We start from the raw sequence: 24622 nt of genomic DNA, 5'->3' as shown, positions 1-24622 counted from the left end.
TCGGTCGCCGGTAACCTGTTTTTTGTGACTACTCCAAGATGGGTGGGTGACACGCGGAATGGCCCAAATTGGAGTAGTCAGCTCTTGCGTAGGGTGTCGGTCGAGGTTGCGAGTCGGTCAATCAAAGCTCTCTCTTATAAAGCCTGATACGGGTTTTAAGGTCTAGATCTATTCTCGTTTCAGCTTTGTGCAACAAGATCTTCCTTTCGATTACTCATAATCTCCCAAATACCACTATGACTGCCCAAGTCTCAGTGTCTATAGACGGCCCAGTGCCTGATGTACCAGTCAAAAACGGCCTGAATGGTGTGAACGGTATTCCAAAGACCAACGGCATTCATGTATCAAATGAGATGAACGGAAAGCCAGCCACAAAGGCTGCCTTGAATGGCCACAGTGACAACGATTTCTTCGGCCATTCCATTCCACTGAATCATGAATATGCCTTCACGCCTCGCAAACTCCGGGTTGTGACCATCGGCGCTGGGTTTTCAGGCTTGTTGATGGCCCATAAGATTCAACATCGATTTCCCGACTTACAAGATTTTGTTCAACATACCATTTATGAGGCCCGGAGCGATGTTGGAGGAACTTGGCTGATCAACTCCTACCCCGGGGTTCAGTGTGATGTGCCTTCTCACATCTACGCCTTTCCATTTGATCCGAATCCCAACTGGAGTCGTTTTTACTCCAGTGGCGCCGAAATTCAACAATACATCAAAGACACAGTCAAGAAGTGGAATCTAGATAGAGACCTCCAGCTCAACACCAAAGTTGCAGGGGCGGTGTGGGAAGAGGATTCTGGGCGCTGGAAGTTGACGGTCGAAAAGGATGGAGAGCAACGTGAAGAATACTGTGATATTCTCATCTCAGCACAGGGTGTTCTAGTGTATGCCGTCTTCTCCACTCCCATGAGATGCATAAGCTAACTTTGCCTTCCAGCCATCATTCGTGGCCTGACATCCCAGGCCTGGCTCACTTCAAGGGGCATATCACTCATTCAGCCCACTGGGATCACGAATATGACTATTCCAATAAGCGTATCGCAGTCATCGGAAACGGCTCTTCCGGAATTCAGATTACCCCCCAAATGGCCAACTTACCCGGAACTGAAGTTATGAACTTTATGCGCAGCCCGGCCTGGGTGTACTATCGAGTCCCACCGTCGAAGCATCTAGGCAGAGATGTAGAAGATGCCAATCCAGCTTATTCCGAGGAAGAAAAACAGCGCTTCCGCAATCCAGATGCTCACAAAGAGTATCGGAAAGGTATAATTTCTCGAACAAACAAAGCCTTCCGCCTGGTATGTCATTACTGCTGTTATCTAAACACTCATGAGACAATATGATCCCAGGTTCTGATCGCGTATAGTTCATCAAAGGCGAAAATAACGAAGCCGCTTGCAAGTTTGGAGCGCAGCAAATGGCGGAAAAGCTGAATCACGATCCAGATCTCTGTGAAAAGCTAATCCCGAAGTGGGAAGTTGGATGCCGCCGCGTTACTCCTGGTCCAGGCTATCTGGAGGCCTTTGCAAAGCCGAACTGCAACCTTAGCAACAGTCCGATCACCAAGATTACGGATAATGCCGTACACACTGCCGATGGAAATGTCTTTGAATGCGATGTTGGTAAGGATTTCCCCCCCCCCTCTTTCAGTTATCTCGACCAGTATCTGATCATTTCTAGTAATCTGTGCGACTGGATTTGACGTTTCTCATTGCCCTCGTTATCCGATAGTCGGTCAGAACGGAATCAAGCTTGCCGACAAGTGGGCAGAGGAGCCAGAGTCTTACATGTCGGTTGCCACCTCCAAATTTCCCAACTACTTTATCATGATGGGACCAAATTGCCTAGGTGGCCATGGATCATTGGTAGAGTCGCTGAACTGGACGGGAGACTACTTTGTGAAGTGGATCAAGAAAATGGCTACCGAGGATATCAAATACGTCGTTCCCAAGCGTTCGGTTGAGGATGCCTTTGTGAAATATGGCGATGAAGTACACAAGACGCTGGTCTGGACGGGCGGTTGCAAGAGCTGGTACAAGCGCAACCGTGTCGATGGCCGTGTGACTGCTTTGTTCGGTGGCAGTGCCATCTTGTTCCACCGATTGATCAGTGACCTTCGACCTGAAGATTTTGAGATTGAATATAACAGTACAAATCCGTTCCGGTTCATGGGAAACGGCTTTACTGGATATGAAATGGAGGAAGCAAATGACTTGTCATATTACGTTGAGGTGGCAGATACGCCGTCCTCGTCGGCTTGATCTATCTAGAAGCTATGGTTTCATTCGAGGAATTTACATTAGTCTCTTAGAAGTTGTTTCCAACCAGTAATGTAATCTCACTTTGGGCTCAGCCTCGGCAATTGAACTATTTCCTTCCTCCATGGCCAACGCTGGCCGGGTATCAATGCGGGGCAGTCCAGTGTCGGCTGTCCTATCTAGGAATGCGGAGTAATCCAGACTATAATATTTCCCCCGAATATTGACATCTCTAGCCAGTATGTACGCTCAAGTGACAGATATATTTGAGTTCTATCTCCGAGTCCTTGCATTAAGCTCATACATTGATCTACGCCGCTCCTTAACTATGGGTAACTTTGATCGTCAACCGACAATGCGTGCTTGGAGAAAGCATAAAGGAAACAAAGAGCCGGTGAGTCCACTCTTTATCTTCCACGAGCTTAAGGTTGACCCTTTTATTTCGAGGTATGGGAAGAAGTGTCCATCCCCTTAACGCCTAGCGATGGTCTTTTGGTGAAGTTATTGGCTTCTGGTGGTAAGAATCGGGTAAATGGAGGCGTTTTGATCTCAAGGAGTCTAACATCGTCTTTTACAGTATGCCACAGCGATCGGCCCCTTCTGGAAGTTGAAGACCGTCCTAATTTCAATGAGAAATACATTTTGGTACAGAATCTATCTTCAGACTTCAATTAGAGTGACTAATCTCAGAATCGTTCAGGGACATGAGGGGTGTGGTGAAATTATCGAGATTGGAGATAATATGAAAGACTCGCGTTTCAGACTCGTAAGAGCATCAAGAAGCTGGTACTTTCTTGTTTGAATGGGGACTAGCTGACAGACTGTTACAGGGAGATCGCATAGCGCTTCTTGCCGTGCCTGGATGTGGCCTCGATAGTTGCTCGGAATGTTCCCGAGACTTGGCTCAACTTTGCCCTCGAGGCGTCCATCACGGCATTGGACAGGACGGGTTCTTTGCCGAGTACGTGGCTGTTAATCCTCGCGCTGCTGTACCTCTGCCAGAAGGTAAGAAAAGTCCCCTTCGACGTTGTATTCAAAATCTTATGCAAACTCTAGGAATCTCCCCTGCGGTAGCTGCCGTTGCGACTGACGCGGTCACAACGGCTTACCACGGCATCACCCGCCGAGCCGAAGTTAAGAAAGAAGAGACAACCTTCCTGTTTGGCCTTGGTGGTCTCGGCTTCAATGCTTTGCAGGTTGTACGGACCATTGGTGCCCGTGTGATTGTCTCCGACTTGCGCCCAGAAAAGCTTGATGCTGCATTCGAACTCGGCGTCCCACGAGAGGACATTGTTCCAGCCGGTCAATCAGTCCAGGATTTTGTCAAGGAAAATGGACTAGAAGGAAAGATAGATACTGTGCTGGAGTTTGTCGGGAAACATCAAACGTTCCAAGATGCGCAACAGATTGGTGAGTCCTAGGTAGATGACGAAGAACCCTTGATTGAGTATCATGCTAACACCCGTTAGTTCGCCCAGGAGGCAAAATTCTCTGCGTGGGCACCTTGGATCGCACAAATGAGTTGGACATGAAAATCGGGATTCGGAAACGGCTGAGTATTATTTTCACATACGGTGGACAATACCGCGATCTTGTGGAGGTGCTTGATCTGATCGCGAAAAAGGTTATCCAGCCTCAGGTAGAGATTGGAAAGTTGCAGGACTTTCCAAAGGTTCTGAAAGACCTGGAGGATGGTAAGATCAAGGACCGAATTGCTTTAGTATCTGACCTGGTTTGAGGAATGCAAAACCCCTATTGTACATAGTGATAAGGTAGGCTCGCAAGGAAATAACTCAGCTCTAGAGCTCAATAATAAATTGTTGCTCATGCTCATAGTGGATTCCTCGTAGAATATCATTATATTCATACATGTAATACTCTCTAACCGTTGACACTTGCGCTCTTTGTCATTCCAATCCCTACTGCTGCCGTTGTCCCTGCGTCAACAGGCAGAATGACTCCTGTCATCCAGCGGGCATGAGGACCAGCGAGAAACACAACAGCACCTGCACAATCCCATCCATTACCCTCGGTGCCCAGGAGGCTGCGCTTCCGGCGAGCCTCTCTAGCTTCTTCGCTCATCCCCTTTCCATACATCATGGGGGTATAAAGCATCTATGTAGGAGGATCAGATATGGGTTTGTCCTGGCACAACGAGGAAATTTGTAACTTACACCTGGACAGACACAATTAACTCGAATGCCCTCCGAAGCATGATGAGCCGCCATCGCACGCGTCAGATTGACGATCGCGCCTTTGGACGTGGGATATAGTAGATGTGGAGTGCCGCCCTTCAAGCCAGCAACGCTACCCATGTTGACGATGCTCCCCTTAATCTCGCCTTCATTTTGTGCCATCATGGGAATCGCATATTTGCTCATCTGCACCATGCTTGAGACATTGATTTCCATGCTCTTGGCCCATTGCACCATGTCCACGTCGACAGCCGTCCCCGGAGCACCTCCAACGCCTACATTATTGACGAGAATGTCGAGTCGACCAAAGTTTTCGATCGCTGCTTGAACTGCAGATTCACAGTCTGCTTCAGATGTTACATCCGCGCGGAAAGAAATTGCACGCCCGCGATTTGGTTTGGCAGCGACCATCTCCACGGTCTTGTTGGCCCATTCCAGATTTAGATCAACGCACAGCACGTTGCAGCCATCGTCTGCCAGGAGAATTGATATAGCACGACCATTGCCTATGCCATCATCTAGACAGCCTGCTCCCGTCACAATTGCAACTTTGCCCTTAAGCGACCGTGAGGGTGGTTCTGATGACGGGCCAGAATCCATGGTTGGTGATTAAAGCTCGCCAAAGTGTTGGTTGAGAGTCAAAACTAAATGCTGCCATTTTCATACCCTGTCTATAAACAGTCTACTAGTTCAAGCTACTTTGATTTGCCGCAGCGCACTGAACGCCGAACACCGATCGCCGGGATTCCTATTTGGACTCAATATGCGGGGTATTCTGCGGTCAATAGCCGAACCGAGGCGCATCGGGGCAAATGGCGGAGATAGTTCGTGCCCTCCTCTTACTCTTACATGAAACTTTCAGAGAATTGACTACTGCCAACAAAATCGACTTCTGTACAGAATTCAAACTAGATATTAGTACTATCAGCATCACGATGTACGACTTCTCCGAGTACACGGGCCCCAGCGCAGACTGGGTCGCACTTGAGCCCACAATTACCCCCCTGCCTAATCTGCCAGTCCTGGAATTGAGGGATCTAGTCAACAAGGGACGCGAAGAGCTTGCCGCTCACGGCATGACAAACATAGGTATGGAAATGCAGATCATGATACCAATATCTGATCGCGGGGCTCTTCATAAAAGCCCACTACAAACAATTCACTCCAACACTTCTGGGCGTAAGCTAATATCTTTGTCCACGCAGCTTCACAGATCCAAACTCAAGACTACACTATTGAGACTCGCGACGGCGCAATCCTAGAAGCGCGTACATATCACCCATCTGGAATTCCAGCGTCTCAGAAACTTCCAGTGTACATTCATCTCCACGGTGGAGGTTATCTCTTTGGCACACTCTCCTCCGAAGACGCGATCTGCTCTCGAATTGTCGTCTCTCGAGTGGAAAATGATACCCCAGTCATTGTCTTCAATGTGAACTACCGTCATACCCCAGAACACCCATTCCCCACAGCCTGGAACGATGTCGAAGATGCATTCGTCTGGGTCCATGAGCATATTGACGAGATCGGTGGTCTCGGCGATCAGGTCGTGGTAGGAGGAATTTCAGCAGGAGCTCAATTGACCGCGTCATTGACACTCGCCCAATTGTACGGAGATAATGAGCGCGTGAAGGCCTACCCCAAGATTCGGGGCCAGGTCCTCATGATTCCTTGCCTCGTAATCGCGGACTACTATGCACCCCGCAAAGAGATGCTGCGTAGCCCCGAGGTGTCCAGTTATGTGACATGTGCTGAAGCGCCGATTTTGCCCGTTTCACGGATCAATCTCTTCATGTCGTTACTCAAGATGGGTAACTTCGAAAATGCTGGTCGCAATCTGCGCATGAATCCTGGAAATGCCACTGCGGAGGAGGCCAAGAATTTACCACCCACGGCCTTTGGAATTGCTGGTAATGATCCGCTTCGCGACGAGGGTCTGTTCTATGGAAAGCTGCTCAGTGAGAACGGGTAAGTTAGGCTCAATAATGTGGTTGGATCTCTGCTAATTCAGGTCCTCCTAGTGTTCCTACTGATATCAATGTCTTCCCTGGTGTGCCTCATGGATTTAGACGGCACGGTGACAAGCTCGCCTCCAGTAAGAGGTGGGACGAGGTGATGAGCGGTGGTATTACGTGGGCTCTGAGCGGTCCTGCAGCAGGTCCTTTCGAGATCAAGGCAGAATAATTTCCATGACTGCGAGAAGAATCCCTGAATACGGTCCTTCTACGTGTATCAAACAAGATGGCATTCTTATATCCAGTAATGCCTGTTCCCAGTTCAAAATTTCGGGTTAACGAGTGCGAGCTAGTAATTGAACTTAAGACCACGTACTTCTGAGACGATTACAACTCTCTTAGATACAGTAAAGTCACAGGGGCCATCCCAGGAATTCTTTCCTCCAAAAAGGTACAAGTAGATTGGATTTAATCTCGGCCATCAGGCCAGTCAAGAACAACGGATTGAGCCTAGACAAGTTCTTCGGTCCAACGATCATTCATACTAACTTAACTTTGTCGGCTCTAGTAATTGAATGCTCTCAGTAATATTCTCCTACTACCCTGTTGAAAAGCCAATGTTGTATGTACATGACCTCCACATTTCATGCCTTCTTTGCACCCTCCGGAGTCCTCCCTTTACTCCAACCTGGCACCCACTGATCCTCAATAATCCTAAGCTGAACATCCTGTGTATGTTTGAAATATCCTTCTTCGATATGATCATCTTTACCGACATCCATGAAGCCCTCTTTAGCAACCGACCTCGGCGTAATCATCAAAGAGTGACCTATCATGTTTAGTACTGAGTTCACAAACAAAGTAAACACGACATACCGTTAATTGTCCTATCTGTGGCAAGTTTCATCATACACGAAGCCACGTCCTCTTGGGGAGCGAATTCAACCCCCTTGGAGATTAGCTGGGCTTCGTACTCGGCTGAGCGGATAGCGCTTTTGATATAGCTGTTTCTGTATTAGAGACTGCGGTGATCTTTGTCTTGGATAATGGCGACTTGCCATGGAGCGACGTAGTTGATTCGAATGCCTTGTTCATGGGAATTGCGTCGTGCAGTTCTCATCAATCCGCGCAGTGCATATTTGGTGCTGGTGTACTGCCAATTTGCCTGATTTGAGAGGTCAGCCTCGAATCCGCTTGCTATACTTCAGGTATCTTTGTCCCAATACATACAGGTGAGTCAATCCACGCCGTCATGCTTCCAGTCATGATAAAACAGCGATCTCGATCCTCCGTATCGGGCTGCTTGCGAAAGTAGTGCACAGCCAATTTCCATGTGTACATCGTACCAATCAAGTTGACATTGACAATATTCAGTTTCGGCTTTACTGGTGCAGCATCAGGGTCTGCGGAAGAGGTTAGAACATAACTAGTCTGGGCCTTTTTTTCATGATGCTTCATACCATCCAATGGCCACAGATCGTCCCCAGAAGCACGACTAATTCCTGCATTCGCAATAACGATATCACAGCTCTTATTCGGAGAATGCGTAATCGCAGCTTCAAACATAGAAACTTGATCATCCCAAGAGGTGATATCGCATTTAACAAAGCGAGCATTGCTATAAGCCTCTATCAGTAACATGATCAAACGACTAAAACCCTCCCACAGCATGAAGAGGGACTTGGTCAGTGACACGAACGGACTCAGCTCCTCTGCAACACGTTCACCTCTGGCAACATCAAGATCGGCAATTGTAACAAATACTCTAGATTTCATGATATCTTGTCATCGGCCAAATTTCAAAACATGTACTTCTGGGGATCCATCATACCCTTCAGCGGCAAAAGCTCGCGCCGTCGCCTCACCCATGCCATTTGCTCCTATTGAAGTCAACACTGAAGCTGCTGGAATTGTACATCTTCAGACATACCGCCAGTAATAATAACGCTCTTTCCTTTCAAAACATCTCGGTTCGGTGGAATGGTGCAGTCCACCGGACCGGTATATTCGTAGCGAGGTAATTGAGGCATCTTTCAATCAAGTCACTTTTCTCCAAATGTTCAAAATCTTCACAATGACGATATTGCCCTGGAGCTTGAGTAATCGCATCCGATGCGACAGAAATATTTTTATGCTCTACAGCCAGTCATGCGGCTATTGCACCCCGCATACTTCCCCGCGCTTGAACCGAGTGCCGGTCGTCGGCAATCCTAACGGAGTATCCCGATTGTATGCCGATAGTGTGACGACTATGCAAAGCTCATAGAACAGCACGCGAGGAGTACCCACCCAGCTCTAGAGTCTCACGGGATGTGAATTTATCTTGCATCTTGAAGAGCGGCTCACTAGTCTATGATTCTGCTTGTATGTAAATCCGGTCCTTTCGTATTGTTCATGTGAAGGCTCACGATCTGATATCTCAATATGCAAAGCTCCCTCCAAGCTGTGGGAACCAAGTCTGAATCCAGCAGACCGTCATAGTCATCAATTTTCATGTTTTTCTTTGAGTGAATCCCACGGTTCCCTGAAGATCTGCAATGATGCTTCAAACAAGTTCCTCCAGCGCTGATTCTCATCCCCCGACTCGAGCAACACGTTCCTCAACCGCCGGTTCTCAGCCTCCGACTCGAGGAGTTTCCGCTCCATGATATCCCAATCCTCTTGTACCTGAACTGTCTCCTCCTCCAGATAATAGACCTTTTCCGTCAGGAGACAATTCTCCTCTTCAAGCTGCTCCAATCGCGTATCCACTTGTGGCTTCGCCACCACCATCACACCCTTCGGGGTGGGAGGAGCTTCTTCACGAACAACTAAGCTCTGCGCAATCTGGATAGACGCTTCATTGGGTGTTCCTCTAGATGGTGAAGTTGTCGTCGATGGAGGTTGTATCTGTGTGATAGCAATATTCGAAGCCTTGAAGTAAAACATCGTGCCCTGGGCCAAGGTATCCCAGCTCCGTATTTCAGCCCCATTTGCAACGAGCAACTGTACCATTTCATTCAATTCCGCAGCTTGGGCTTGATTAAGGCGGTCTCGTTCGCCGCGGAGGATCTCCGTCGCTCGAGTATGAAGCTCCATATCCGTCGCATAAGGTGCCAAAATACCGGTGATCATCATGGACAGTGCCGGATCCATATTCGCCCCGACCATAGCTTGACACGTGTGCCAGAAGAACATGATCTGAACCTCCAAGTGCGTAAAGAAGACACCCTGGTAATTTTTGAATCGACGAAGGATGTTCTGCGCGACTATCAGTGCTTCGGCAGATACCGTGACCGGCGCGTATTTTCCTGATCGAGTGACTCTCTGTGGTGTTGAAGAGGGATTGGAATTGGGCCGGTTTTCCTTTTCTGACCATTTTCGCAGTTCTTCAGCGACGCGACGCTCTTGTCGTTTTCGTCGGGTGTAGAGGATTTCTGGACTCGGCGGTCTCTTGGTCTTGGGGTTCATGAGAAATTGTAGTATCTCTTTGAAAGGATGGCATCGCTCACAGTCGCAACAGGCGGAATGTTGTCGCGCCATGTTGCGGGTTTGGGCCTGAGACAGTGAAAAACACTTCAAGGAAATTATCTCCCAGGGCGCAGAAGCAAGTGCGATTTTTCCCCAGAGTCACTGCGCAAGTTGAGTGAGTGCTGAAAAGGGAGAGCTTGGGGCTTGGGGCTTGGGTCAACGGTGAACAAAGAACTCGAGGAGCGGTTGTGGCCGGCAAAGGTACCTGATTGGCATGAGTGATAAGTAGTAAAATTCTCCAAGTGCGCTCTGATTGATGATAGAGAGGTTCAAGGAAAGTCGAAAGTCGAAACAATCGGTCAATTCTTAACGAGACCAGGCCCAGCTGAGATGGGCAATTGCTACACAGGCACTTTCCGTGTCTCCCACCACCATTTAGAGCATCACAACACAGAAGTCTAGTCGTATACAGAAAGATGAATACAGAATGTGAAAGATCTTAAAAGAAACCAAATTGAAAGAAGGTACAAGTCCAATGTAATGGATCTCATAGATATGGGTTGTATGCCTAGTTTGTCAGGCATCAAATAAAGTTAAACGTCTCTCACTTTCTCAATCTCTCAGCTTCATATCGTGAGGTCGCTTGATGATACTACAGTACTCTCTACTGGCTTGGTCTCTTAACTGTTACATATGTTCACACCCAAATTGAAACTTGAATCAAAGTCGCTATCATTATGTCATGGGTATAGAGAAAAAAAAAAGTCCCCAGTGACCCCCGGTCATATCTCGCTAAAGAAACAAGGACAATGTAGACTCCGCCTCTGATAAGATGCAAGCAAATGCCATCAAACACCAGGTAAAGAATTAGTATAACCCAAGTCCCTCGCTAAGGCCAAAAAAGAGCCCCACCCACAGATCCACCAGTGCAACGAAACGCCACAAAATGCCATGGAAGTAGAGAGATGTTGTATCATAGCAGGAAGTCATTATATATCACCATCCGAGTCTGCAGCCACCATGGGCTGTTTCTGTTTCAACTTCTGTCGGTGTTCTTTATTGTTCTTGTGTATCGCGCCCACGGTCTTTTGGACCTCGAAGTTTGCGGTATTCTCCAGGTCCGTGCGGGCTTCTGGAGTGAGTGTCTGGGCAGTTCCAACACGATCGTAGAGCATGCGTGAGATGGTGCGATTAGTCTCGGTATATTGCTCCCGGGAAATGGTCTTAGAGCGGTAGTGCGGCTTCAGGGCCATGCTGACCATGCCTCGGATATCGGATTTGACCGCCAGAGAGGGGCCCGCGCGAGAGGGTGACGTATCAGCAGATCGAGAATCTCTAGATTCGATGGCTCGCCGCGGAATGCGAGAGCGTGGTCGAACGGTCTCGCGTGGAGGTGATTGTTTCTCCCTATTCGCGCTCGGAGAGATCGGGCTGCCGGAAAATGACACTTCAGGCGAAAATGGAGGTGAAGAGGGTTCGACAGGAGAGGAAAGTTGAAGCGGGGATATAGGTCGACTGCGAGAAAATGGAGGGGGAGTCGTAGAGGATAGGCGAGGAGAGGATTGGTTGGATGATGAGGGGGAGATAGAAGGAGAGGGTCCCGGGGACAGATGGTCCGTAGGAGCAATAGATGTAGGCGCAGACAGCATGAGAGGGGTTGTGCGGTCGGTGGTAGACGCATCTTCCACTTCCTTCAAGAGAGATGACAGAAAGCTGGGTTCCCCCAAGGCGTTCGTGTTCGCATTCGAGTTCACATTGGCGCTGACATTGGCGATCGCGTTGGAGTTGGCGCTGCCGCTACCGCTAGCACCAGCGCTCGCTGCTCTAGATGACTCCCCGTTCTGTTGAGCCATGGCAGCGAGTTCCTGGGGTCGTCTTGTGCGCGGGCGCTTCAGCTTACGCTGTGGCTCCGTGGGTTCCGGCGAAGGTGATAGAGTCGGCTCCTTGCGTTTACGAGCGGCACTTGGGTTGTTCTCGATCTCGCGAGCTCTTTCAAATGCGTTCCAGGCCCGCATCTCCTCAAGGGACTCGGGTTCGGGTGTCGGGTTTCTGGGCACACGAGGTCTGGATGGCCGAGCGGGCTCGATGTCAAATAGAGGGGCAGTGTCACGAAAGCGACTGCCACCACCCTGTCGCTCGGCGACCTCAAACCGTCGCTGCCAGGCACGGAATTCGCGTTGGTTGGCTTCCTCCCGACGACGTTGCTGCATAACCCGTTGCGCCGATCGGTCATCGTCGAAGGGGAAGTCCAGGTCAATGTTCAGATGATCCCATACGGATTGCCATACGCGGGCCCAGTGCAGGGAATTAATCTGATTCCTACTCTGTGCCTGGCGCTGTTGACCACGAGTGCGGCGGGTCCGCCGTTCATTTGTACGGGTGGACCGAGCTGGTGCCTCCGTAGTAGGTTCTATAGCACGCTGTGTCTCACAACGCTCGCAGTACCATGACCCGGAGGGAACATCCTCCAATCCCACACAGTATACATGGGAAGGGGCATCGCAGCCATCACAGAGTAGGAGAACATCTTCGTTGTCACTCTCGCCACATATCGTGCAGGGTTGGTAGTCAGCCAAGTCATCCTCCAAGTAGTCGATGACCATCGATGGGTCGATCTCGGCGACTTGGACTCGGTCTTGGACAGCATATGATGAGGTGACAGGGCCTATAGTACAAATCAAAGTAATTAGCAATGAGTCTCATTCAATAAACCAAACACTCGTTATCAGTTCACGGTAACAAGGGGAACAAAGTACATACCTCCGGGACGGTCACTTAGCTCGACCATATTGAAACTGCGGCGACATATTGGACAACTGTTTGCCCGCTCCACCCAGGGCTTCAGACAAACGTTATGCAGGATATGTCCACATGGGAGCAACTGGGCGATTTCACCCGAACCCTCCTCGTCATCGAGCGTAGGCGCCTTAGCCGTCGGGTCGGCAGCATCGTGGAGGAGTCTTGGCACGGACTCGACGGCGAGGGGATCACTGGCGCTTTCGCCAAGGTCTCCTAAACAGACAATACAGGTGTCGGACATGGACAGTATAAAAGATAGTGATCGATCGGTTGAGAGACGGCATGAAGCATCGAGGGAGAAAGCGCGAGGGGAGGGAAGTGTGTCGAGTGTAAAGTGGAGAAGCGGCAGCCGGGCCTTTTGAAGGTGGGCCGGGATTTCCAGTCTAACGCAAAATGGGGCGCCAACGTGACGGAGGCGAATCACCAGTCAGGCGCGAATGAGAAGCCCCGGAATATCGGTTATGGTACCTGATGGTTTTTAGTATTTCGTCCTGGATTGTGAGATCCTGAAATGTTCGATCTCTGAAAACCTTGGGGGGCCTGCGCCCTTGATGCAAGGCGCCGACGCGGCATGTCCTGGATCAACCCACTTTCTACACGGTTGGGGGTCAACCTTCGGCGGTCAACAACGAATCTACAAGGTTTCCTAGCGGTCACGTTTCTGAGGACCTCACGGGTTCACCTTCGTCTGAGTCATGCAGCTGAGTATCCAGGCCGCCCTAAGCCACCCGGCGTGAGATCGGGCCCATCGCATGGGCCCGAGTGAACGATCTCAGCCTCACGTTCGCATAGATGCCGGGAGAGTAGGCGAACGTAGATAACCCGTAGTTGCAAAGGGGATGATTGGTCGGAAAGGTCACTAGTCAACAGATGAAGGGTAAAAGATGTCCAAAATCAGGGTTCTACGGCGATTGCCCGAGTCCTGCGTGGGGTTGTATGGGGACCACGATGTTGATGCTGCAGGGTACATTGCACTTGGCTCATGCAAAGAATCAGATCAGGACGGTCGGGCAATCGAGTTCGCAATCACGGTGCAGCGGACTGTCCAGGGCTTATTCAGGTGGCTGTTGGCCAGCACCGTATGGGTCGGACAGTCCCAATTTTACGTAGATATCCGGGGGGGGAGGGATGCAAAATCTTTATGATTCCGAAATTTTCATTTTTGGTATTCAGACGTAGCCGTAAAGAGAAAGGAAACCACATTCATCACGCTTAGATCTCAACGATCTCACGGAGACGACGGATGGTGGAGCGGGTGGCAGCGGCGGCGGGGGTCCTGTAGATAATATCCTTGGTTAGCGATCATGTCCACGCAATTTCTCGAGACGATATTCGATTCCAGATTGATTCCATCCCCATATCCCTCCTCTTTCCGATCGAACTCGATTTTTTTTCTTGCGGGTCCTGGTGCAACTTACGAGACGGTGTAAGCACCACCGGCGACGGTCTTGTTGCAGCCCTTGCACTCCCAGATACCAACAGCCTTGCGCTTCACGGTGTTCTTTCCGCAGAAGGTGCAGATGTAACGGGCGTGCTGCGAAACTTCGGCCTTCTTGACCTGCTTACGCAGAGAGGCACCGTATCTGTGTGAAGAAGAATTCTTGGTCAATATCGTGTGCTTTTGATTCGGAGGTTGCCGGTTCTCGTTCGATGTTTCACAGTCGTTGGGGCGGTCGAAGTGATCACGGTCGTTCGGGGATATTGGCGAGGGTGAGGGATTCATGGGTGTTGAGCATACCTGGTACCGTACTTGCCGGTGATACCGACCTCTGGAAAAAAGGGTTAGCAAACGGGGAATCGAAGGAAACAAAGAAGGGCGATAAATTCGAGGGATTCGACATACTCTTGGTGCGCTTGGTCATCTTGGCTGTAAGGCGGCTGTTGAGCGTGAAGATGGATAACGAAGTGATCGAAAAGAGGCTTTAGAAGAGTGGTTGTGGGTGGGCTCGCTTAGGGCTCGGGGCCTTGGCGTGGTGTGGTCACCTGACTGGGGTGTTGCAGAGGGAGTGTGGAAATAGGAAGGCGGTGAGAGAGACATATCACCAGGGCACAATTTGCCAACCTTATGTCATCGAGCACAGACCACTTTCTGTTCGCTGCAGATCCTCGTGCCCTGAGATTTACCAGTGCTGCATGTCAGATATTGAAGAATACTTAAAATAAAATAGAGGTGATTGTATTGTTTAGCAGTACCCATATTGAATTGATTTAGCAATACTCTCCAAATACACAAGTCTATTCCATTTAACATTTCCGCCCATTCCTATATCTCCCTAGTGACCTTCCTTCTTCAACCCCTCTGAGTCCAATGAAGTGGGCACGCAGCCCAAACAAGCACAAACCGCCCGTCGGCCAGACTCAACTCTCCGGTCACGTGAGATCTCCCTTGGCTCGATCAACATCTTGACGACATTGCGAGATAAACTGGGGAGCTTTTTTTTTGCAGTGTAACCTGGCAAGGATCTCTCAAAAGGTTCTTAAATTCCCTGATTTTTAATCCCAACTCCAACCTTCTTTCTTGAAAATCCCCCTCCTTTTCTTTATCAACCCCCTTCAATCAGCGGACCGAGGCCCTTCTGATCCACCCAAGAGCTCCCCCTACCAAAACAGTCCATCTGCAAAAAAACAATAAGCTACAGTCCCCACAACATGGCTTCCACCCGGCAGTATGACTTGGTTCTTCTAGGCCCCACTGGCTATACTGGCCGCTTCTGCTCAGAGCACATTGTCAAGAACCTTCCCACGGATCTGAAATGGGCCATTGCAGGTCGTTCGCCGCAAAAGATCGAGCCTATCGCCGAGGAGCTCAAGAAGCTCAACTCGGATCGGATTCAGCCTGGTATGACACAACAACAGCTTCCCCAGTGAACCCGACTTATCCTCTACTTGGTTATTGAATGAACTCTAACCTTGTTCATGCAATAGATGTCCTTGCTGTCCAGCTCAACTCGACCGAGTTGAACGAGCTTGCGCAGAAGACTAGACTCATCATCAATTGCATTGGCCCCTACCACCTGTACTCGACTCCAGTAGTTGAGGCTTGTGCTGCGCATGGCACCCACTATGTTGATGCGTAAGTTCAAGTCCTGTTCACACTTGCACAGGCGAGAATTAACTCTTGCAGGACTGGCGAGACCCCATGGGTCAAGCTGATCATCGACAAATACCACGAGAAGGCCAAGAGCAACGGCGCAATTGCAAGTATCCAGAAACTAGCTTCCCTAGTTCCATGCTAACTGCAGCTAGATCATCCCCTCGGTTGGCGTCGAGAGTGCCCCAGCAGACATGCTGGCCTGGGCTCTGGTCAAGCACGTCCGAGAAGAACTCGCATGCCAGACAAGGGAGATTGACTGTTGCATCAAGGAGATGAAGTAAGCGCCTTCATCCCAATACCATCTCCATGCACAAATTCTAATATACCCCAGATCCTCCGGCCCCAGCGGCGGCACTCTCAACACCGTCCTCAGCATCTTCGACTGGCTCCCATCCTCCGAGCTAACAAAATCAATGACCCCCTTCGCCCTTGCAGCATCACCCCCACCAAAGGACATCCCAAGCGAGTCCATCATCAACAAACTCTTCGGCGCACGCTGGATCCGCGATCTCGGTACGGTAACCACCTCCCCCTCCGGCATGGCCGACATCACCATCGTCCACCGAAGCAGCACCCTCATGCCAGAGCTCTACGGCAAACGCTTCTTCTTCCGGCAATTCCTGCACGTGCGCAACTCCCTCATCGGCGTCGTCGTGCACATCGGTTTCCTACTCGGCATCTCGCTGCTCATGATCCCGCCCGTTCGCGCGCTGGTTCGCAAGTTCATTTTTGCGCCGGGTCAGGGTCCTACCCTGGAGGCGTCGAAGAATGATCGTCTTGAGTATCATGCTGTGGCGACGGCTGATCAGGAGGGTCCGGCTCCTAAGCGGGTCTTTGGCAAGTTTACTTATCATGGTACTATGTATGTTTTGACGGGGTTGTTGCTTGCTGAGGCTGCGATGACTATTCTTAAGGAGGAGGAGAAGGTGAAGAAGGTATCGCGTGGTGGTATTGTGACGTCGGCGACTTTGGGTCAGGACTTTGTTGATCGTATTGAAAATGTGGGATGTCACATCGATACAAAGACTTTCCAGTATTAGCCTGGTGAAGTGTGTGGCAATGTGTCTCTAGTGTGAGGCTTGCGCAAACAAGCAGCCCCTGGTCTTTTGATAGTTGTTTTTCTTCTTACTGTGATGAAATGTTTTTTTCTACGCTCTGACGACTTAAAGCTGCATCCTTATGATGTATTGAAACAGGATAATCTCATTTCGAACGAATGATATTTGTACACGATGCTCGATATCTTCTTATCAAAGTTTCCCCAAGCGGCCATCCCCAAACGCAACCTCCTTCAACCAAGTCGAAATAATGCCATTCACCTCTTCAGGCTTCTCCCACAGCGCCCAGTGAGCAGTATTCACCTGTTTCAAGGTCAGGTTAGGCACATGCTTGCCCATTGTTTTGCCCAAGTGCGGCGGTAGAGCCGGGTCCCTGAGAGCCTGGATGAAAAGAACTGGAATGGTAATCTTGCGATCAAGAATAGCCAACTCCTCTTCATAGTTGACCTTCCGAGTTCGGTACCAGTTCACTGTCTCCGGTTAGCTATACATTATCAATCAAGGATTTCGGGAAAAACATACATGGCCCATGGACACCACTCCTAGAGAACTCGGTCGCATAATAATCCAACTCCTAATACACCGTCAGTGCCCATCACACGCCATGTCGACAACCCAGAAGCAATCTTACCTCTTCGCTCAATAACCGCGAAGGTCTCAACCCGGGAAGTTTATCCAAAAACACCCCCTTCTCAGCATCAATTCCAATCTCCCCCTCTGCCGTCCGGCCCCCATAGAGCGCAGTCAGAAACTGCTTAATCTCGCTCTTGGAACGGACAAATTTCTCAAGTTCTCCGCTGGCAAAGTGTACCTGATACGCCAAGTTCGGGGCTGCACCCTTTACGAGGTCCTCCAGTGACAGATAAGTAGGCGTAGGCCGGGCGTAGGGTACGCAGACGGTGAAGAGGTGGCTGATTAATTCTGGGTGCCAGAGGGCGATTCGATAGGCCAGTGCGGCGCCCCTTTGTATAATAGTTAGTATGAATGAAGTGGCTGTCAGTGTGGACTGTTTCCGTACCAGTCATGCCCGCCCAAGATGATCTTAGACTCTCCTAGATGAAACGCGAGCGCCTTGATATCATCCGCGCAGCGTTTGTGAGAGTAAAGTGTAAAGTCATCGGGCGCGTCCTAAGCATTTATTAGAACATGTTCGTTTACAGTTTGGGGCTGCTTTCGGTCAATATGCTCACCGTTCGGCCGTAGCCGAGGCAGTCTGGTGCGACGACTCGCAGCCCCATGTTCACTAGCATAGGGATTTGGTAGCGCCATCCCATGGAGAGATCTGGGAAGCCATGGATCTAGAAATAGCTTAGTATTGGACTACCTTGCTAACGACTCGAGGTGGGGGGCTGTGTCCTAACTCACCAGGAAGATCGTAGCTCGATACTTGCCTGCCTGTGGTTGACAGAGGAGATAACCTGCGTTTGGAGGATGAAGTATCAGATATTGCACAATCCTCGGAGGTATTTTCCATTTATTCGCTGTTTGGGGGTGGTCAAATTGTTTGGAATACTCACCGTAGTTGTGGCCATTAACCGTGGCCGACTTGTACTCGATGCGAGGATCACCGGAGACCCGGATCTTGTCAACTGGCATAATGGCGGTTGTGCTCAGTATATTCTATTTTCGAATACTGTGAGTATCACCAAATACACTCTAGGTTCAAAGATTGCTTGAACCAGAAAGACTGATTGGAGGGTTGTGCAGTGTTCCCTGGGAAGACCGATATATATCTAGCTCAAAGCCTACTTGTCATCATGTGAAAACGACTAAACTAAAATGCAACGTTAAACTTAAAAAGGGCGCAGTCTTGACGAATAATTACAAATAAAACTTGAAACAGTCTACTCAAGTTAGTTCCACCCCAGACTAGCTTGTCTTAGAGTTGAGGGGAAGCTCTGCGTGACTACGTCAAGCGGACACAAGCCGAGGAAGGCCCCTCGTTTGACCGATCGGTATGCCTCGGCTGCAGAACTCAAGCTCCAACGGTTCCGGAGCGTCATCGTCATTGCAAACGGTAGAACAGCATAGACGGAATATTTGATTGGTGGATGTCACTATTTAGGTATCCTTAAGTCCTGAATATAGCATAAAAAACTCAATATACGATCGCTAATAAATCACGGTATCCTCGTTATCTTCCAGCATTTCATCCCCATCATCGTCGTGGGTGGGAGGGTGAGCATCATCCTTGGAATCCGCAGCATCGACCACCTCGGTAGGTGCGGTCTCAGATTGAATGGGTTCGGATGCTTGTTCCTTGCTGGGTTGTGCATCTTTCTCAACCGGAGCCTCCTTCGGCTCCTTGGTATCAGCCTCAGGTTTGGGAACCGGGGCTTGCTCAGAGACCGGCTCTGCAGTTGGCTTTGCCTGCTGCTTCTCTTCTGATTCTCCTTGCGGACCAGCCGCCTCTGCTGATATTGGCTCAAGCTTCTCGTATACAAAGGCCTCAGGCGGATACCGGGCGTCGAATTCGGCGACTTCTCGGGCGACCTTCGCTTCGGCTTCTTCGATTTGTTCCCGTATCACGTCTTCATCGCCGGATCGTAGTTGCCATGGCTTATAGTACTGCGTAGCGAAAATGTTAGCAAATAAAACACAATTAGCTCATGGATCAGGTTCATCGTACCAAGACTGGCTCTGTTCGCGTCTTGAGGAAATGCGCCATGGCTACCAAGTTGGAATGCCGAGTTTGCATCTATAAAGTAAGGGTTGTCAGTCAATTATTGTACGCCAACAGGCAAACCTGGACAAGCAGGCATGATCAACATACAGCCTCCCGCTCATAAAATGGCTTCTCTTTCCTGCGAATGACATCCCGTCTCTCCCTCCGCCTCTTTTTCAATTCATCATATTCATCCGCCTGTGACTTAAGCTTATCCTGCTGCCGCTTCTCAATATCAGCGCGGCGCTTCTGCGCCGCCGACGTCGAGCTCTGCGAAAGCGTGCCAAGCAGCCCACCGAACAGCCGCTGCCCACGCTTCCGGTCTTCCTCTCGGCCCTGCCGATTAGGCCTCCGTTCAGCGGGACGATCTGGCGCGGACGCCTGTGGCGAATGCTGTTGTCGCCGGGCCTGTGGAGAGATATCGCCTTGGGAACTGAGACGGCGGCGCTTTGTGTCGTGTTCCGATACGGAGGATTGTCTCCTTTTCGTGGAGGTTTCGGGTGATTGTCGTATATTATCCGGTTCTGGAACGGCGACTGCCGACGCGAGGGTCCTGCGAGTGAAGAAAGGAAAAGGTCAGCGTAAATGGCTCAAGCGCAAATGCGATGATACTGCGTCCGAAGAATCGGCGTACCCTTCAGACATGGTGGACCAATCGATAGTCGCGATTTGAGATGAAGTAAAGTGAAGGTTGTAAAGAGCCTTCTAGTGGGCACGGACGGGTCTCTCGTCCTCAACGATCTGGCCAATATTCTCCGAAGTCCTTCAACTCGATCCAGCAGTGAACACGCGCAAGTAGCTCGGAGCGGGTGTGACGGGGCACGTGCACGGGCCCCATCCGACTTCTGCTAGCTTCTTTTCCTCTCTAAACCACACCTCCGAACGGCTTTGTAATTCACCACCTCTCCTCTCCTCAAGCCAGGAGCTACACATAACACACACCTTCGCCTTTTTACCCTCTCAACCTAATCTCCTCTCCAAATATCCACCCACCATGTCTCGCCATCACCCCGATCTCGTCATGTGCCGCAAGCAACCCGGCATCTCCATCGGCCGTCTCTGCGACAAATGTGACGGCAAATGCCCCGTGTGCGACTCCTACGTGCGGCCCACCACGCTGGTACGAATCTGCGACGAGTGCTCCTTCGGCAACTACCAGAACAAATGCGTCGTCTGCGGTGGCGAGGGCATCAGTGATGCATTCTACTGCTTCGAGTGCACGCGCCTGGAGAAGGACCGCGACGGTTGTCCCAAGATTATAAATCTGGGAAGTTCGAGGACGGATTTATTCTACCAAAAGAAAAGTTTCCGGAATCAATGATCGAGGTCTGCGTTTCCTTCCTTCATGGCTGGTTTGGTGTCTTCTCTCTGCTTTTGGGAGGATACCGGGAGGGAGGTACGCGCGGGCCTTGCGGTGTGTGCGAAGTTTTTCCAGTCTAAGCCGTGGTGGCGTATACATTTTCCAACTGAGAATGGCGAGTGACCTTCGGATTCGCCATGTTTGGCTTTGCCAGGCTATATATACGCTACAAAATATGTGTGCTTCTCAAGAGAGTCTTGTTATCAACTCGTGATCTACCGACCAGGACGTCTGGGGCGAGCAAATCCCCGAGCAGGACCCGAATCCTGTGCCGGGTGCACCTCTTCCTTCAACCGCTCTCCAGTGATCTCGTCCGGTCCCGAAGCCTCGATCTATCATCCACGAGCATTAGCACCAATCCCCGCAGCTACAAAGTTCGACCGCTATTCCATACCTTCTTCAAGATCTTGAGTCCTTCCCCTTCGGCGACTGTGATGGCATTCCTCCGCGAGCTGGCGTGCAGCATGCGCTCCCTGATGGAGGATCCCGTGGGGCAGGTGTAAATGAACACTACGACATCCGAGCCGGGATAGTGATAGAAGGAGTACCGAGGCGAAGAGGAGGAGATGTGGGTAGCAACGGAATCCGGTTGAACCCCGGACTGCTTGTCGGCAAGGGTGATAGTCTCAGTGGGGATATCCACAGTCTGCATAAGGAACCAACTGTTAGCATTGCAAATAGAACATACCTTCCTCACTTTTCCATCCACATCCTTGTAGATAGGCCCAAGAAGGAAAATCACACACCAATTGCACCAACCCCCCATCACCAAGCTCATTCAAAGCCGACTTGGCCGCCTCATCAACAGGCATAGACACCCTCATCCCCGAACCGGTGCCAGGCCCAAAAGTCCCCCCAATCCCAATATCCCTTTGCGGCGTACCACTCCTAGCCTCAGCCTCCGCCCGCCTGACAGCCTCAAGCTCGCGTTCCTTCTCCCCCATAAGCGCCTCCCTCCCCACGCCAGCCTTATCCCCATCCCGCTCCGACCACGCCTCACGACCAACAATCTCCTCCTCCTCCGTAGCAAAGACGGTATCATCGAACTTCTCCGTGCCTAGCTCACGAACAAGGGTCGATCGAGTCGACGCGAAGAGCATCTTCGGCCGAACGGGGGCATTGGAGGGGATATAGGTCAATGCGACGAGGGTGGTCTTGCTTGCGAGCGGGCGGCGCAGGATCAGGTAAATCGGGGTCTTGGGCTGCAGGATCGAAGAGATCTGGGTTAGGGAGGTGTAGAATGCATCTGGGCTGGTGGAGGAGCCGGAGAAGGGGATTGGGGATAGTGGGGTGAGGCTTTCTGCTGTTATGGTTACGGGGAGACAGAAGGTTGAGGGGTTGGTGGTGAAGCGGTTGAAGGCATCGTGGAGCTCCGAGGAGACTGGTTGTGGTTATCGTTAGTTGTGGTGTCTCAATGGGGGGATTGGGTTGGAGATTGATAAGATGGAGGGAGTCATTGATGTACCTGTGATTCCTGACTGCATGATGTCGTGCAGTTTTGGGCTTTGGGGTTGTTTGGGTGAGTTGTTGTTTATGGGGAGGGAAGGAGGGGAAGCGGTGAATGATGAGGGGCGGCCTTAGATTACAGGAGTAGGACTGTCATCTCCTCTCCTTCCGAGAGGTCCTCAAAACAATGATCTTTGATCGAAGCCATCATCGCATGAATGTCTTTATTATTCAACTACTAACAAGCTAGGCTTGGTGATTTTACTCTCGATCACTACAAATCTTCTACTTGGATACCGACTCGATCCGCTCGACTCGAAGACTGACTGATCCAACAACGTGGTATACACAGAACTAAGGAAACCAGAATATATACAGAAAAGTGTTCTGACTGGCCATGAAACGGCACAGTCTCTCGCGGGTATCCAAAACCCACGCTGGCAAAAAACAAGAGACATCCAAACAAAAAAAAAAAGGAAGATGAAGACAAGCAACGCAACGCCACCATGCTTTGGTATGGTATCACATGCTTCCCACAACCAACAAGCCCTGGCTTACCACCATTTCACGATTTCAATGACTTTTTTTACTCCTCAAATGAACCGCCCACAAAGGCCCAGTTGGACTTCTCCAACTTACCCTTGAGGAACTCATACACGGTGAAAGTGACGGCCTGACCGGGAGCCACACGCATCACACGAGGGGTAATACCCTTGTAGAAGGCACGAGCACCCTCAGTCTTGAACATATCCTTGGCAATGACCACGATACGAGTCACCGCAGACTGGCCAGGCTCGGCCCGAGTTTTTTGCAGACGGGTCTTGATAGTATCGATGGGGGCATTGGAGAAGGGACCGACGGCACCGGAGATCAGACCGATGAGGGTGGTCTGGTAAGAGGGGAGCTGGGCGTCGGCGAATTCGGGCTGAGCGCGTTGCAGAGCAGCCTTGAGCTCGGTGTATGCGGTGAAGTTGGCGGCTTGGTTGGTACCCTGGCGCAGGGCTGTGAGGGAGACACCGCGGTACAGGACGCTGAAACCTTCTTCGCGGATGATGGTGAAGAGAGCGTGGGGTGCGCTGCGGTACTTGGGGGCATCGAGGGGATCGGCCAGACTGTGGTGTTGAGCTTGGAGACGAATCTTGACGACTTCCATGGGGTTGACGACGGCCACGGCTTCAGTCACACCGGCGGCGAGACCAGCTAGAGGGGAAGAGAATGAGCTAATTGACCACAGAATACACGGAGGGTCCATATGATGACATACCAAGGAAAGTGGCCTTGCTGGTAACCTGACCAGTCTCCTTATCGGCGAGAGCAGACTTGTACGACTCATAAGAAGTGAATCGAATGGCCATCTTGGGAATGATACCACCCAGCACGGCACCCAAACCCTTGTACAAGCCCAGACCAGTCTCCTTGCGCACAATCTCAGCACCGGTGGCTACGAAACCACGGGGCTTGACCTATTCAATTGCAAAAGGTTGAAGTTAGCACTTGCAATGAAGAGCCCGTTTGTACACAGTATAACTTACTCCAGGGGCCGTAGCTCTCCGCGAGAGCTGCATGCGGACCTTAATCGTGTCCAGAGGATGGCACACGAGAGCTTCCATCATACCGGCACCACCACCAGCTAATAGTCAAAAAACGTGTTAGCATTGGCGTGTCGTTTCTCCAGTAACTTTTTGGGGAGATCGGGGGGAGCTCTACCGATCAGGTTGACCGCGGGCGAGGCCCTCTTATTGCCATTGGCAGTTTTGGCAGACATAATGTGAATCGAATCGGATCGTGATAATTATACACCAGAAAATGGAGGTTCTCCTTTGCGACTAATGGGAGAAGCTCAATTGGACCAAGTGAAATTTGGGGGCTCCGTCAAATTGAGTGCCGAAAATCGCGGAGAGACTGCGGAGGGACTCGGAAGTATACCGTTGCCGGAATAGAAGCCGAAAAAAACTAGATTGTACGACAAATTGTCTTTGAAATGGCAATTTGGAAAGAATTGAAGAGATGACTGAATCTCTCTCTCTCTCTTTTTTTTTTTTTTTTAAGAAATGACCCGGGTTATTCAGCGAAGTGGCGGATCCAAAACCTGGGGAGAAAGCGGTTCTTGGTAGCTATGACGGGGAAGCGGAGGAAGTCAAGGACGAGCGGAAGGTATAATAAGAAAGGATTGGGTTCTTGTACCGCACCAAAGAGATAAAAAAGAAAAGAGAAAGTAAAAAAAAAGTATCAGACAAGAATACCCGCCGAGGGTCATTCGGCAATCTTATACGGAGTAATTTGGTCCACGATCCATCGTCAAGCACGACTTCCCCAATCCCGAGGCCTTCGGGAACA

The 24622-nt window shown here is 50.5% G+C and overlaps 14 protein-coding genes across 14 annotated transcripts; 5 read left to right on the top strand and 9 right to left on the bottom strand.

Annotated features, from left to right (window-relative positions):
* Positions 1 to 38: 38 nt before the first annotated feature.
* N7496_007388 (flavin-containing monooxygenase) lies at positions 39 to 2266 on the top strand (the record flags this gene model as incomplete). The annotated part of the gene is made up of 5 exons (XM_056700317.1): positions 39 to 42; positions 184 to 889; positions 943 to 1303; positions 1372 to 1627; positions 1686 to 2266. 5 exons carry the CDS (start codon positions 39 to 41, stop codon positions 2264 to 2266), a joined length of 1908 nt encoding a protein of 635 aa, XP_056555730.1.
* A 325-nt stretch (positions 2267 to 2591) lies between these two features.
* On the top strand, positions 2592 to 4001 carry N7496_007387 (zinc-binding dehydrogenase; the record flags this gene model as incomplete). Its single annotated transcript, XM_056700316.1, has 7 exons — positions 2592 to 2657; positions 2711 to 2780; positions 2841 to 2908; positions 2964 to 3029; positions 3094 to 3268; positions 3320 to 3673; positions 3733 to 4001. The coding sequence occupies 7 exons, from the start codon at positions 2592 to 2594 to the stop codon at positions 3999 to 4001; spliced, it is 1068 nt and encodes a 355-aa protein (XP_056555729.1).
* A 143-nt stretch (positions 4002 to 4144) lies between these two features.
* Positions 4145 to 5058, bottom strand: N7496_007386 (SDR family NAD(P)-dependent oxidoreductase; the record flags this gene model as incomplete). The annotated part of the gene is made up of 2 exons (XM_056700315.1): positions 4145 to 4378; positions 4438 to 5058. The coding sequence occupies 2 exons, from the start codon at positions 5056 to 5058 to the stop codon at positions 4145 to 4147; spliced, it is 855 nt and encodes a 284-aa protein (XP_056555728.1).
* A 335-nt stretch (positions 5059 to 5393) lies between these two features.
* On the top strand, positions 5394 to 6642 carry N7496_007385 (alpha/beta hydrolase; the record flags this gene model as incomplete). The annotated part of the gene is made up of 3 exons (XM_056700314.1): positions 5394 to 5547; positions 5664 to 6426; positions 6480 to 6642. 3 exons carry the CDS (start codon positions 5394 to 5396, stop codon positions 6640 to 6642), a joined length of 1080 nt encoding a protein of 359 aa, XP_056555727.1.
* Positions 6643 to 7057: 415 nt separating this feature from the next.
* N7496_007384 (uncharacterized protein) lies at positions 7058 to 8443 on the bottom strand (the record flags this gene model as incomplete). Its single annotated transcript, XM_056700313.1, has 7 exons — positions 7058 to 7242; positions 7290 to 7391; positions 7437 to 7578; positions 7644 to 7816; positions 7874 to 8178; positions 8245 to 8293; positions 8344 to 8443. The coding sequence occupies 7 exons, from the start codon at positions 8441 to 8443 to the stop codon at positions 7058 to 7060; spliced, it is 1056 nt and encodes a 351-aa protein (XP_056555726.1).
* Positions 8444 to 8897: 454 nt separating this feature from the next.
* Positions 8898 to 9863, bottom strand: N7496_007383 (uncharacterized protein; the record flags this gene model as incomplete). The annotated part of the gene is made up of 1 exon (XM_056700312.1): positions 8898 to 9863. The coding sequence occupies one exon, from the start codon at positions 9861 to 9863 to the stop codon at positions 8898 to 8900; it is 966 nt and encodes a 321-aa protein (XP_056555725.1).
* Positions 9864 to 10852: 989 nt separating this feature from the next.
* Positions 10853 to 12903, bottom strand: N7496_007382 (putative PHD and RING finger domain protein; the record flags this gene model as incomplete). Its single annotated transcript, XM_056700311.1, has 2 exons — positions 10853 to 12528; positions 12624 to 12903. 2 exons carry the CDS (start codon positions 12901 to 12903, stop codon positions 10853 to 10855), a joined length of 1956 nt encoding a protein of 651 aa, XP_056555724.1.
* Positions 12904 to 13874: 971 nt separating this feature from the next.
* Positions 13875 to 14524, bottom strand: N7496_007381 (60S ribosomal protein eL43; the record flags this gene model as incomplete). The annotated part of the gene is made up of 4 exons (XM_056700310.1): positions 13875 to 13938; positions 14081 to 14245; positions 14401 to 14431; positions 14506 to 14524. 4 exons carry the CDS (start codon positions 14522 to 14524, stop codon positions 13875 to 13877), a joined length of 279 nt encoding a protein of 92 aa, XP_056555723.1.
* Positions 14525 to 15311: 787 nt separating this feature from the next.
* Positions 15312 to 16796, top strand: N7496_007380 (saccharopine dehydrogenase family protein; the record flags this gene model as incomplete). The annotated part of the gene is made up of 5 exons (XM_056700309.1): positions 15312 to 15501; positions 15588 to 15735; positions 15787 to 15886; positions 15909 to 16033; positions 16088 to 16796. The coding sequence occupies 5 exons, from the start codon at positions 15312 to 15314 to the stop codon at positions 16794 to 16796; spliced, it is 1272 nt and encodes a 423-aa protein (XP_056555722.1).
* Positions 16797 to 17006: 210 nt separating this feature from the next.
* Positions 17007 to 18410, bottom strand: N7496_007379 (alpha/beta fold hydrolase; the record flags this gene model as incomplete). Its single annotated transcript, XM_056700308.1, has 6 exons — positions 17007 to 17284; positions 17337 to 17388; positions 17446 to 17776; positions 17833 to 17942; positions 18005 to 18112; positions 18180 to 18410. The coding sequence occupies 6 exons, from the start codon at positions 18408 to 18410 to the stop codon at positions 17007 to 17009; spliced, it is 1110 nt and encodes a 369-aa protein (XP_056555721.1).
* Positions 18411 to 18926: 516 nt separating this feature from the next.
* Positions 18927 to 20124, bottom strand: N7496_007378 (pinin family protein; the record flags this gene model as incomplete). Its single annotated transcript, XM_056700307.1, has 4 exons — positions 18927 to 19382; positions 19444 to 19512; positions 19588 to 20032; positions 20114 to 20124. 4 exons carry the CDS (start codon positions 20122 to 20124, stop codon positions 18927 to 18929), a joined length of 981 nt encoding a protein of 326 aa, XP_056555720.1.
* Positions 20125 to 20473: 349 nt separating this feature from the next.
* On the top strand, positions 20474 to 20800 carry N7496_007377 (PHF5 family protein; the record flags this gene model as incomplete). Its single annotated transcript, XM_056700306.1, has 1 exon — positions 20474 to 20800. One exon carries the CDS (start codon positions 20474 to 20476, stop codon positions 20798 to 20800), a length of 327 nt encoding a protein of 108 aa, XP_056555719.1.
* A 254-nt stretch (positions 20801 to 21054) lies between these two features.
* On the bottom strand, positions 21055 to 22323 carry N7496_007376 (twinfilin; the record flags this gene model as incomplete). The annotated part of the gene is made up of 4 exons (XM_056700305.1): positions 21055 to 21171; positions 21234 to 21485; positions 21586 to 22220; positions 22305 to 22323. The coding sequence occupies 4 exons, from the start codon at positions 22321 to 22323 to the stop codon at positions 21055 to 21057; spliced, it is 1023 nt and encodes a 340-aa protein (XP_056555718.1).
* Positions 22324 to 22871: 548 nt separating this feature from the next.
* Positions 22872 to 24050, bottom strand: N7496_007375 (putative succinate:fumarate antiporter (Acr1); the record flags this gene model as incomplete). Its single annotated transcript, XM_056700304.1, has 4 exons — positions 22872 to 23485; positions 23550 to 23748; positions 23818 to 23915; positions 23993 to 24050. 4 exons carry the CDS (start codon positions 24048 to 24050, stop codon positions 22872 to 22874), a joined length of 969 nt encoding a protein of 322 aa, XP_056555717.1.
* Between the last annotated feature and the right edge of the window lie 572 nt (positions 24051 to 24622).

The sequence above is a fragment of the Penicillium cataractarum genome, assembly GCF_028827025.1.
Source record: "Penicillium cataractarum strain IBT 29864 chromosome Unknown utg000005l, whole genome shotgun sequence".
Classification (NCBI taxonomy): domain Eukaryota; kingdom Fungi; phylum Ascomycota; class Eurotiomycetes; order Eurotiales; family Aspergillaceae; genus Penicillium; species Penicillium cataractarum.
This window is presented reverse-complemented; position numbering and strand designations above follow the sequence as displayed.